At 40.1% G+C, this 13,563-nt stretch overlaps 3 protein-coding genes across 3 annotated transcripts in view; 1 reads left to right on the forward strand and 2 right to left on the reverse strand.

The window, feature by feature from the left end:
* The window catches only part of LOC109486242 (probable methylcrotonoyl-CoA carboxylase beta chain, mitochondrial), a 7,698-nt gene extending 6,986 nt beyond the window's left edge, over window positions 1-712 (reverse strand). The window contains exon 1 of the mRNA XM_019789975.1: window positions 339-712. Within this exon, the coding sequence (XP_019645534.1) occupies window positions 339-604 (266 nt within the window). The 5' untranslated portion in view covers window positions 605-712. The remainder of the gene's footprint in view (window positions 1-338) is intronic.
* A 4-nt stretch (window positions 713-716) lies between these two features.
* On the forward strand, window positions 717-7,468 carry LOC109486240 (DNA methyltransferase 1-associated protein 1-like). The gene is made up of 14 exons (XM_019789972.1): window positions 717-825; window positions 1,532-1,642; window positions 2,102-2,193; window positions 2,476-2,566; window positions 2,977-3,096; window positions 3,507-3,725; window positions 4,256-4,350; window positions 4,643-4,838; window positions 4,957-5,031; window positions 5,162-5,234; window positions 5,496-5,547; window positions 5,777-5,969; window positions 6,344-6,388; window positions 6,787-7,468. Exons 2-14 carry the CDS (start codon window positions 1,544-1,546, stop codon window positions 6,850-6,852), a joined length of 1,416 nt encoding a protein of 471 aa, XP_019645531.1. The 5' UTR covers window positions 717-825; window positions 1,532-1,543; the 3' UTR covers window positions 6,853-7,468.
* Window positions 7,469-7,477: 9 nt separating this feature from the next.
* LOC109486241 lies at window positions 7,478-11,445 on the reverse strand. The gene is made up of 4 exons (XM_019789974.1): window positions 11,326-11,445; window positions 10,655-10,995; window positions 9,727-9,902; window positions 7,478-9,512 (listed from the first exon to the last, which is right to left on the reverse strand). Exons 2-4 carry the CDS (start codon window positions 10,710-10,712, stop codon window positions 9,105-9,107), a joined length of 642 nt encoding a protein of 213 aa, XP_019645533.1. The 5' UTR covers window positions 10,713-10,995; window positions 11,326-11,445; the 3' UTR covers window positions 7,478-9,104.
* Between the last annotated feature and the right edge of the window lie 2,118 nt (window positions 11,446-13,563).

Consider the following 13,563-nt stretch of genomic DNA (forward strand, 5'->3'; position numbering starts at 1 on the left):
CACAAAACCCAAGTTTGGGCCTACCAAGGAGGCTAGTATTTCGGAGTGTATATAAAATCTATTTGTCTTTTATATACACACCGGGAGTGTATATAGCCACGGCGATAAAATTGCAACATGATGTAACCCAACACTAATTACCATGGTAACAGACGTCTGGTTCAGGTCATTGACTTTATTTGTTTGGAGAAGAAGAAGAGGAAGAAATAGAGCAACAGCAATATCCTGGCCGAAGGCATCTACTCTACTCTAATATGTTTTCCTTCGGTAAACATAAATATTACAGGTGGGAAAAATCATCATTGTGATCAAACAAAAGTAGCAAAATGGCTTCACACCTGTCGCGAACCAACAGCTTCTTGTTCTTCTTGACGTGCCTGTCGATCGCCTTCGGACCACCTCCAGCCAAGACCTGCTGAAGAAGGACGGTGTACTTCTCCTCCAACTTCTCGCTCGTCTTCAAGTTTTCTTGGAAGGTTTTACTCGAGGTGTCCACTGCACCTTCCAACGTCTTGAAGGGTCTAGCGTGCGTTCCGATGGACCTAGCGAGCCCTGGGCGAACTCCAAGCGACACGGGGACTCTGAATAGCCCTCTCGATAACATAATTTCTGCTCAATTATGATTAAAACGTCCAAAATAATAAAATTCTGCTTGACATAGACAAGAAAGTCGGTAGCAAGTGTCAGTCGGGGTCAAAGGTGAATAGCTTAACCTTTGACAGGATATCCCACAATGCATTGCAACGTTTTCCCGAAGAAAAAATATGAGCGAAAACAACTAGCTAAGAATTGTTAAATATTTGCACATTTTGGGACTTCCTAGAGGTAAGTATAACATCTTTAGATACTAGAAATATTTGAGATTCATTCTATGGTGATTGTTTTGTGATGTATTTGTTTTTGATGCGGTAAAATGAGTTGTAGATGTTGCTTGTTGGTGGGAGGGGGGCAGTGTTTAGCACGCATCTAACAAAGACCAAAGGCGGGATTTTTGGAGACAGCAAAAAATTGCGTACATGATATGCTTAGGTATTTGATATGGAACCTCAAAGGTTGTATGAAATATTTCGGTTATTGTTCTTGTGTAACAGAAATTTCTTGAAGCTGGTAACTTGCATTTTTTTGGTTGCCAAAGACGCACATAAATTTATGTTCTTCACTTACCATGCACAAAAATATTATATTTTAAAGTCATAACATGTAGTTTTGTAAATAGCTATTATTGAGGGCCTGCATGGGGTGTCCTGACAACGCTCTATGCTAAATTTTGAAAGCTGGCTATGTATTATGCTGAATTCAGGAAGCCTCCCCCGTTTCGCTTTACGATAAATTCCAGGTAGCAACAACGCATTACATAAAATAAAATGAAACACTTTACGCAAAATGTGCCAATAACGCTCTACGTTGAATTAGAGTGGTCCGTTTATGCTCTACGTAGAATTAAAATGGCCGATTACGCTCAATGGGAAAGGGCATGCGGGCCCCCATTATTTTAGGTCTTGTCATAGATATTTCTTGTACTTCTTTCCAGTCTGCTGTAGTCATGGCAACGACAAGTGATGTGCGTGACATCCTGGAACTGGGTGGTCCATCAGGCCAGGAGGGGGAGGGGGGCACACCACGGGAAAACATCATGAAAACAGTGAGTTTTTTATACAGCTTTCTGTTTAAAGAGCCAAGCACAAGGATAGCTGGTTTTGGTTTGGTTTTTCTTTTAATGCCCATGATCATGATAATGTATTAATGATCATTTTGCCATACTCATTAACACCTGAGCAAAGTCAGGAAAGTCATGTTAAGTGCCTTTGAAGTTTCCCAAGGGCACAAGGTTGGTGACATGGCAGGATTCGAACCCGGGACCTGTTGGTTCTGAACTAAATGCTCTGCCTTTGCACCACACGACCCCAAGTCATTTGTTTGTGTAACTTTTAATGTTGGTTAATGGTTCAGCGGCATCACAGTAACTTATATTAACAGCAATAGCCATATGTTTCGATGTTGCCAGAATCATGATTTTTTTAAAAGAGAATTTTGTAATATACAACTGTTACATCATTACATCTGATTCTTCTTCATCCACATGTTCATGTTCAATCCTCAGAAAAAGGTGAAGAAACTGTCAGACACACCGACGTTCAAAAGACCAGAAGGGATGCACCGAGAGGTCTACGCCCTGTTGTTCTCAGACAACAAGTAAGAAAAGCTTCCAGTTCTTCCACACATTAAAAGTAAAGTTGAATGTTTCTGGACCATAGTAAATTAATAGGGACTAGAGCTTGTAGTGGTTCAACAAAAATACATGTTGTTAGTAAATGTATAAGTTTGCCCCATCCACAGATAATGTATGTCTAACTTTATCCCTATCTCCTTACCTTTACGTCTTGTTTTTATATGTCCAATTTCTCCTTTACACTTCACATGTAATAGATGTTGTGACGTGAACTCCCCCATTGACTTAGCCCCCCTCCCGCTCAGTTCCACATATTTCAGGGACGCGCCGCCTATCATTCCGAGTGCTTCCAACCAAGGCTACCGCACCCTGAAGGCCAAGTTGGGCCGTAGCAAGGTAAACTCCTTTTCTGCACTTTCTACGCATCAAATGATATTTGAGCATGTACCTGGTATATGCTTTTGATCAGTATGAGCTTGCTCAGTGTTACTTGTAAACCTGATCAGATCTACATAATTTGTATATTGTAAGCACTATACTTTCCTTTACTTGTCAGCATGTAGTCTCATATTGTTATCATCATTCTTGAGAAAAGAGACTCTTTTTTACACAACAAAGTTTTTCTATTCAGCCGACCATCTGTCATCTTCCTCGGGGAAATTCTGACTGGTTCACATTGCACAGCACAGGTGTAAATAAAACACTTGGTTGTGCAAAGAGAGTCTCTTAATTTGATAACTTACCAACCAGATGAAATTATCCAGGTATGTCATAGTTCTTGTCTTTTTTTTGTGTGTGAAAAATAGGTGCGCCCATGGAAGTTCATGCCCTTCACAAACCCCGCCCGTAAGGATGGAGCCATCTTCAACCACTGGAGACGAGTGGCAGACGAGGGGAAGGACTATCCATTTGCCAGATTTAACAAGGTCAGGTTAAACATTTGTACATATACTGCAAATGGAATAGACAGTGCAACCAGGAAATAGAGCCATTAAAATGCTAAGTCTTTGATGTGGGTAAAATATAGAATATCTTATATATTGATATATAATATAATATTGTATAGAATATAATAAACAGATAATGGGACATTATCATATGGGCTCCTATGTACTGTATTTTTTTATCAGTCACCTGTAATTTACTTTTTTGGCTATTGTTAATGTTAATGATTAACAAATACCACAGCATACTACAACAGAATGTACTACATACATCTTATTTACAAAATTGTTCACCATAGGACAGTATAATACAATATGGCAATGTTAAGTATTACAAACAGATAGGTTGAAATTTTACACATGTTCTCATGAATCATACTTCCTTGTTACAGTCAGTCCAGGTGCCAATCTACTCAGAACAGGAGTACCAGCTTCACCTACATGAGGATGGGTGGACGCGGCCTGAAACTGACCATCTCTTCGGGCTGTGTCGGAAGTTTGACCTCCGCTGGTTTGTCATCCACGACAGATACGATCACGACCAGTTCAAGAAGCGCAGCATTGAGGACCTGAAGGAGAGATACTACAGCATCTGTAGCAAACTCACCAAGGTTGTCATATTGTTATGTTTACTGAAGGAAAACATGTTGTTTTTCCTCAGTTTCTTCTCCAAACAAATAAAGTCAATGACCTGAACCAGATGTCTCTCACCATGGTAACTGGTGTTGGATTATATGTATATGTTGCAAGTGCCATGCAGAACTGAGTTCAAGAGTGGCTGCATGGTCATCATATATATATATGAATGTGTTTAAGTAAGAATAAACAAAGCTTGTTAAGCTGGGCCATGCGAAGGTAAACATAATGCATTTGCTTTGCAAATGTTACGTTTCTAGTCTGTTCTTCATTGTTTTCTCTACTATGATAGAAGTTACTACATTTAGAGAGCAGACCAATGCTGAAAATATATTTGCAGATACACAATCTTTTCTCGATTATTTCTTATGTTTGGTCCAATGCCTGTCCCTGTAGTCACTGTAAACTCTACCAGTGTTGTTCCTGTAGTGTTTGTACATTAAAAAACCTAAGCATCTTATACCGGTATACATGTATATGTACTAATACAATGCTGCTGTTTCAGATTCGAGCCCCACCAGGCCAGGAGCCCAAAGTTTATGTGTTTGATGCAGACCACGAGAGACGGCGCAAAGAGCAGCTAGATCGCCTCTTTAATAGGTACGGTGCATGGTAGAATTATTAGTGACCCTGCATATGGATGGACCAGGGGGTTGTTGGTTTGAATCCTGGCTGATATGCTACTCGAAAGTGTTGCAGTCCTTAGGATGGGACATTAAACTGCAGTCCATCTTTCACTGTACAAAAGGGGCAGTGTGAAGTTCCCAAAGAACATGTAATGTATTTACATGTTCAGAGCATCTATTATTCTTGTCAAGACTATTAGAAGATGACATTTTTTAGCATGTGGAAACTAGATTACATTTTGTATAATCATTTTCTATCTCAACAGAACACCAGAACAGGTGAAGGAAGAGGAATATCTTAACCAGGAGCTTAAGAAGATTGAGATGAGAAAGAAGGAGCGGGAGAAGAAGACTCAAGACTTGCAGAAACTCATCACTGCAGCAGACAGCTCTGACGCACGCAGATCTGAGAGAAAATCCACCAAGAAAAAACTTCTCACCAAAGAGAAGAGAGAGTCTTCGGTGGGTGTACTTGTCTAGTTCTGCAATTTGTACAGATGTATTTCAATAGGAAGAGTTCAGTTTTGTATTTGAAGATTTGAATACTGGTAAATAAAATTACACATTTTTTTTCCAACAGGGCTCTGTAGATATCCCAACTGGTATCAAGTTCCCTGACTTCAAGCAGGCTGGGGTGTCCCTCAGAAGCCAGAGAGTAAGTTTATCTCCGAGCTCCTCATATGTAGGTCTTTCTAAGCTTTCAGGTCCATTTCATCCTTGCTTCATGGACTGCTTTTGTAATAGAATGAAGCTGTTTTATATGTTACTTTCTCATCTCTTTGCAGATGAAGCTTCCTTCCTCAGTGGGCCAGAAGAAGGTTAAGGCCATAGAACAACTTCTGGAGGAGTTAGGAATAGGTAAGTACATTTACAATGTACCACTTCCCAGCCTTTTCTATCCATAGTCTTTGAGTTTGCTGTGTTGCTGGTAGTGTTATGAAAATCAATGGTTAGTTTCTAGATAAGAAAATATTTGTATGTCAGATGCATGTAATTTCATCATATTCTCATAGATTATGCTGATGTTTCGTACCATAACCATCAACTTTACTTAGAATTGGTACTGACTCACTACATGTTATTAATAGCTGACTGATCCTTGAAATTTCTTTGTTACAGACCTATATCCCATGCCCACAGAAGAGATATGTCGGGAGTTCAACGAACTCAGGTAGATTGACTGTAATGTTGTAATGTAGCTATTAAGTTAACTTTGTAATTGATTATATTTCATGTTTTAAATGTAATGTTAAAGGACTCCAGGAAGACTAGTAAACAAACATTGTATTACTAATGGAGATTCCTAATAAACATAAACATAAACACTACAGCTTTCTTTTCTTCTTCTTATGCAAAAAATGTATGAGAACAAATAAAATATTTTGTTTTATTGTTTGTAGGAGTGATATGGTGTTCCTGTACGACCTGAAGTTAGCCTACGCCAACTGTGAGTTTGAGCTGCAGACCCTGCGACATCGGTTTGAAGCCCTGGCCCCAGGGAAGATGCCGCTGACTGTCCTCCCCACAACACCTGGTCCCAGCACGTCTGGAGCTGCCCCTGCAGAGGGCGAAGAGTCGCCTTCAAGGAAAAAGGTTCGGTTCTTCAGATTTCTCCATGTTACATAAGTACAAAAAGCAGTTGTCATTGCCTTTTTGCAGGGCTCAAAATACTGGGTGCATTTGCAATTTTTTAGGTTGGGTGCACCAGTGCCCCTATTCCCAAAAATGCATTTTGAGTCCTGCCTTTTTGGCAAAGAACATTCCCTACATCAAAAACCTATGTTAACAGTAAGTAATATCTTTGAATCAGATCAAAATACCATCTGAAATGTCTCACATTTGTTCTCAGTTGTGTGACTCAGTATTAAATGTAACTAACAGTGCACTAAGTGAACAGGTTTCATGTATTGTGTTGGTTTTGCTCTCGCAACCTTCTTCTAACCTCTTTTATTCCTGTTTTTTTCCAGGCCTCTGACATCATAGATGTTGTATCGACTGGTCCCTCCACCCCAGTAAGTATGCACTGACCACAGTGCTGTGTGTAGCCTTGGTGGAGCTTTGTCAAACAAAGTTGCCTGCTCGCTGCTACTGCCAAGCAGTTCTATACCTGTTTGGCAGTCTGATTTTTGTACCTCTTTTGGGCTTGTAATACAACAGTGCTGTTTGTATATTTATAAAGATTGTGGGTTGAGTGCTTTCTGTAGGTTTAGAGGCTTCTAAACTCAGGCGTAAGGCCACATTCATTTGATTCTGGAGATGGTACAAATATGAAAAAGAATGCTTTCTAAATCTCACCGCTTTGGATAAGAAACAGTCAAAATTTCCTATTCTGATTCTTTTGGAAACACGGTTTGACATCACCAGGGTTAAATCGGTGTGGCCTAAGTTCTGTTCTTGCCTCTCTCTACAGCAGAGAAAACGCAGGGTTAGCGCGGCCGACCCAGGCAGTGCCATCAAGAAGACAAAGAAGTTGTAGATGTGCAGTGTAATCTTGGATATAATGATAAACTGACTGGTTTAATGATTGATTTAATCATAAGACAAATAAACGACTACCTACATGTACATAATTTATCTAGTCATAGTAATGGGAGAAAATTACGAGTAGATCATTTCTGATAATCCAAGTCCAAGGAGACACAGTGTTACTGTGTGGCTGAGTTTTAGATGTTCAACATTTATGTTGCATCAAAACTTAACACCAGTACGGGATCATTGTTGGGGTGGAGCATTTTAATGTTGACCTCAACACTGCATTAACAAAATCAACTTTGTGTGTTGGAGTGTATGTGGAGATAATATTAATATTAGCAAAAAACTCTCTTCAGTCTAACATAGAGACACTTTAGGGTCAGTCTATGTATGGGAACTTAACAAGTTCCCAAGAATGAACTGCTATACAACAGACATATATGCTCCCTCTAGAAGACTTTTGTTTCATCCAATCCAACAAGTGTGAGTGGGTTTCTTCTTGCCCCCCTCCCCCATTTCTGTATTTTCAATCCTAGGGGAATAGATTTCCTTTCTTTTGTGAGCATAAAACTCAGCCTACAATGTATCACACAAGAGTAACAATAAAAACAAACAGACAAGATCATTAGATCACCAGTGTCTTTTTATTTACATCTGATCCTTCCATATAAAAACATGTAGAAATTTACTCCCACCTGTAACAGCAGAAAATGCAGTACAGGATATATATCAAGATAAAACATCAAGATACTGCCATGATTAAAAAGCCTTCTACAGTGCTTTTTTCCAACTGAAGTACAGGCCAGTGTTCTGACTACATTTTTTTTTCTCAACCATTCTCCATCAACACAAAGGCTTTTACTATATTGCACACTCGGTAGTGCTTTGTAAGTCTTACAGATCATCATTCAGTTTCTTGAGCCAGCCAGTTATCTGAATAGAGGATCTCAAAGACTTGTGTCATACTGCCATTACATATGTCCTGCTGTTTCATACAAGCTCTAGCAAGGTGGTAAGGGCTGTACCATGGAAGTCATCAAAGGGGTGGTCAGGATATTTTTCTTACTCCGTCTTTACAATTTACATCATGTACAATCTGGTTACACATGCCCGTCATTCTGAAAAACAATCTCACCACCCCCTTGTCAAATGTTCAATGGTATAGCCCTGATAACATCACACATTTCAATTTAAAAATCTCCAACAAAATTCCATCACTGATCGATAATCTGTCCTAGAATACACAAGAAAAGGTTAGATAAGAGGTTTACACTTGGTTTCTGAAGTATACATTGCATTATACTCTTCTTCATCAAACATTCCAACCAATTCTAAAACCTTTCCAAATATTCAGACACATTCTTCGTAAGCCAACATCTGGCTCAAAAAATCTCATTCCTTCACAATTATACATTTTTTTTCAATTTGATTTTTTTTTTTACTTTTTCTTGTTTAACATCCAATAATGGATTATCATCTATACTACCTTGTTTTTGGTCTTTTGCCTAGCACCCTTTTTAACAAATGTCAGGAACATAGGCATATAGCAAAATATTAATATGCTATTCTAATTCATAGTCATATTTTTGGCTTATTTTTATCAGTGAGGTACATTCGTTGGTCTAGCTCTACCTCCACAAGCAATAATTCACTTGACTACAAAATGTATGCCCACTTAGCCACTTTCTGCTCTTTTTAACCAATGTAGAGTAGAAGTAGTGACAGTGTGAACAACTGAAAGAAATTCAATAAGTGGGCTCTATGCATGTCTTAGGCCATTTCTAGTACAGAAGGGTGAGGGAAAGGACTAAAATTTCCCTTTCTCCAAAAAACACACCAATCTTTTCATCTATATCATGTGGAAATGTTAAGTCCATTTCTACCCTTCTGTACTGAGAATGGCCACTCTACAATTACATCTACAGGATAACATGGAATCACTAACAGTCTCTTATTTAACACAACCTCCTTGCTTAACACAAAACATTTCTACAAGGATCAACATGGAAACATAAAAGAGTGACCAAACGATGACAAAGACTTGACTGAAAGTGAACCAGAGCTCGTCATCAGTAACACTATGTTATCTAGTGTTACCACTAGAGTCCACAGTTCAAGTTCATTTGTCTATTTTGCCATGGTCAGGGTCACCCATGGAATATCTAGCCTGGTTACCAAACCTACTTTAGCTCCTGAGTTTTTTAGCTTCTCCAAGGAGAGTTTTGGTAACCAGGCTGTTGAATAGCTGCCTCGGCTTCACTTCCCGAAGGCCAGTGATTGGATGAGCCGCTGCTTCATCTCCTTGGTTGCCTCCTCCAGCTGTGCCACTTTCTCGCGAAGCTTGGCGTTTGCCGCTTCCAGCTCGACCGCCTTCTGCTCCATATTGGCCTCGCGTTCCTTACGCTTGCGGCGGGAGACTTGGGCGGCGATGTTGTTCTTGCGCCGCCTGTCGATTGGTGGATCATCAGGACTGGGGGATGCTGCGATACTCTCGGAGGTAGAGAGACGGGCCATCTTCACTGGAGGCTCATCGGAAGTGGAAGCCTGGGGGATGGCAGCTTCGGTGGGAGGGCTGTCAGCAACTGGGAACAGCATGGGCACTACCCCTTCATCGGCTGTTACATCAGTCGCTTCCTCTCCCTCTGTAGCTTCACCTGCGCCAACCTGAAGTGAAACAAGGGCCAATATTTAAAGTTTGTACTCTGTTCTAGAAAAGGAAAAAAGTTCCAACAATCAAAAAAGCAAATGTAAGAAGCTTGGAAATTTAGATGCACTGCAGTTCCAATTGTCATACTAAACAGTACTTTACATGTGTAAAACAACAGCAAATTTGTTATGATCTTAAGAAATTTGCTAGACAAATAAAATGAAAATTTACCATCCCCATGAACTGGGACAGGTCAGTGAACTCTAGAAAGTTCTCCATGTCCAACATCTGCCCAGCCAGATCACCACTCAGAAACTCACTCAGGTCACCATTGCAGTCAGTCAGTTCCGTAATGTCCTCAGCACACTTGGTGCCTTCAGACAGGGAAGGGATACCGACGAACTCGTCTGAAAACAGGATAGAAAAAAACGTGTTGGCAATCGGTGAATAAATGTTTTTCAGTTGATGCACAAGATTTGGGGAATGCCTGTTTACACATACAGAATCATCTGGGTAACAACTTTAGACTGACCCAGTACAGCTACAGCTTTGAATATATGAATTTCACAACATGATGCAATCTGTAGAAATAGTCAAAGACAGTGACAGCAGAAAAGCCTGATACTATGTATAGCAAATGTCAGTCATTGCTTTGGCGGTTATCATGCTTTGCGGTTGTGGGCGGGGCTATTTGTTTGGACCACGCTTCAGAGGGTATTGCAGGTGATTGCGCAATCACATGCAATCCGAATGAAACACCTCTCGGACCGAAGGATTCCAAACTAAAACTGCACATGATGCAAGACCCTGGTAATGTAGCCACCATATAAAATATGGGAACAAACTGTAGCAAGCAAAGCCTAAAGTAGTGATGGCACTATGACGAAACGTTGCGCAATACATGTGCAATTCATGCATACCAACAACAATGGTTACGCCAGGGTATTTATTCACCTATTTCCATCCCTTGCAAACCACGTCAATATCTTAATATTCCCCACCAAACTGCCTTTTTGAGGGTTTCACACGTCCAAAAGATGTGGCAATAGCTAATCGAAACGTAAGTATGATTTTGTTATGTACTTCTATATCAAATGGCAGTTAGTAGTAGTTCGTGCAAATATCTCGACAAAGGTTGAAGAGTTTGAAAAATACCCACCGGTGTTAAATAGGCCACTTGGTTCCAGGGTCCAACGTAGCGCACTGTGTGTGGTCATCCTCGGTAGTGGTAGTAAACCCAGGGATGTCCAGCATCGCAACCAGCTCCTCGAAGGAGGTGGGAGTGGCGGGCACGTCTTGGGACGCGCTGTTCCCGTCTTCAATGGCAGCAATGGCAGTTGCGTCGTACAAGAAAACGTTGGCGTCGGTCTGCATGGTGTTAGTTAAGCTCGGGGTGGCGGTTGTGGGGAAGGATGCCTCCGTGTTGTCCGAAATGACGAAGCCCTCGGTGGTGCCGAGTCTCTCAAGTCCAGATGTTTCCACTTTCACAGGTAGTTTTACCTGAGAGAGGGAGGGGGGCGTCAGTTAGCAAACACCCAAAACGACAGCCAACATGACTTCACTTATTCTTGCCTGTTACATTACTGCACAGTTCTTTAGTCTTGTCAATGAAAAAATAGATGCAGTAGCTATTTTAGAGCAAGAAGATACTAAAATGTAAGGTAGTGTGGTACGCCGCCATTTGCAGGAACATGTGCGAACATGTACTACGAGCACTTCACAACCGAACTCACTTCCGGGTTCGAAACAGTTGCTCGTTTTTCGCAGTTTACGTAAGGAAAACGTAAAATCTACCCCTATTGCGACAAGGATACGCAAGCCAAGATTTACCTTCTCCTCGGTCCTTGCGGACTGCTTCGATCCCTGCCTACGCTCCTTACTCACAGACTTGCCTTGATCGAAGTGACGCTTGCCGGCCGGCTTACACTTTATGATGAAACCCCCGGCAACATTAAGATCCGTGACGTAGAGTTCAACCAATCAGAAAGCAGCGCTGAGCCAATCAGAAAGCGGAGTTGTGAGGAAATCCCCTCGAAATAGATATGACTTCATCAACAGCCAATCAGAGTGAAGGGCTGGAAATAGCTTCCCGCCACACCCCCAACACACCTAGGCATGCCCAGATCAGAAAAGTGAGAAAAACAAGTGACGTAGCGATGACGTTTCGTCTATCCAAATATAATTTGGGTTGTTTTTCTGTTTGAAAATTGCTTCGTCTTTTTTCTTATCAACGTTCCAAATGCACTTTGGATTATGTCCATAAAACATTCTATTGGTGGACATAGAAACATGCACATGAACATACTGCTTGTAGTAAGGTTTGATAAAAGCTTGCAATACAAGATTAAACAATAACTCAGCTATGATCAATAAATAAGTATATCGCCATGTTTGAATATTAATCCCAAGGTTTTGGTTGCCCATACAAAACCTGTGGAACAACCTAGATGGCTCCAGAGGGATCTACAAGAATCATGAATACATGCATTACATGATGCAATGTATTGTAGTGGTTGCCACAACAAAATGGTGCATCCACAAAGAGGTTTAATCTAGCAGAACTGTCTGCCTCCTAATCCCTTGGGATGGACAACGGGTACATTACAGCTGAGATATTTCATAGAGATTTGAGAGAAGTCTTGTTGGGGGAAAAGATTAAAAAGCAAAAACTTAGTAAAAGCAAGTCCATGTAACTTACATGTAGAAGAAAATGTATGACCCCACCCTCTAGTAGTAGGTATTAATATGTCCTTGGGTATTTGTCCTTGGTATTAATAAGTTATGACTAATGATGAATTCATGGCTACATATATCATTTACAACACGTTTTGGGACTACGTGTATTTCTAATACTTCAGGTATATGATGAAAATGTGATAAGAAATGGCAGTATCAATGTCAATATCAGACAGAATTCTTCATCCATAATAAATTTGTTTTACCATCCCAAAATTGCATTGGATGCCTTTAATAGAAAACATCTAGAAGTTCAACATGTACTCTGTGTAGGAAACACATAGAAAGTAAATGAAACATATGCATCTCTAATGTAGAAGTTGTAGCTCTTTTATTTGGCAAAAACTGCCCACATACAGGAATACAGACTGGTGTTCCTGTTCAAATACATTGTACATGTGACATACTTTTGTCTTATTACCTGTACTAGACATGAACAAAATGTATGTAACACTGTATCCTACATCTTCTCCCCACAAGATACGAGACAACATCTGGCACCAACAAATCTGGTCAAACTGTTAACATCTAAACATTGATGATCAAAAATGACATTCTATGATTCGTAACAAAATTCCAAACATGAGTAACTGTTCTGAAGTTCTTTATTTGCTCATTCACTGTTCTTGTGTCAAGTCAAAATAAATTGAACAAGAAGCCATAGGTGACAATTCTCCGTGAAGTATGATATATTGCAACAAAAAGAAGTAGCCATTGGCGACAATTCTCTGTGAAGTGTGATAAATCGAACAAAGAAAAATTGTTTAAATGTGCTTCGGCTCAGTCATCTTAAGACGCAACAACCAATCAGAGATGCGAGATGCCGACAAGTGACGCGGGATTTGCATACAGTCTAAACAATTATGCAAATAACCTCTACATTAACATAATATATGCATAGCGATGCAAAGCTTTAAGTAACTTACACATGTTACAAGGTATGAAATTCCCATCATTCACCAATAAGAATTTACAGAATTTTCACATTAATCATGCAAATTAGGTCATCATTTGCATAATTGGTATCTGTTGATGTTCCGCCTGCCACAGATTAAATAGATTACATGTATAGCAGTACCATTATATGAAACACTGTAATCATAGAATTTCCTCATTAATTATGCAAATTAAGTCCGCATTTGCATAATTTGCATTTAATCATGTACAACTGTCTCTCAGGTACCTACACACCAAAAATGATGAAAATACGTTGTTCCAATCTAGACTTATTGGCTTTGAAAGTTTTACCAGAAACTAACCTGCAGTTCCAGAACAAGCTGCTAGGGGGACCAAACTTACGCCACTTATTCCTGACAAGATAAGCTATCTGTC

Source organism: Branchiostoma belcheri, unplaced genomic scaffold (genome assembly GCF_001625305.1).
Source record: "Branchiostoma belcheri isolate BF01 breed outbred unplaced genomic scaffold, Haploidv18h27 scaffold8, whole genome shotgun sequence".
NCBI classification, from domain to species: Eukaryota; Metazoa; Chordata; class Leptocardii; order Amphioxiformes; family Branchiostomatidae; genus Branchiostoma; species Branchiostoma belcheri.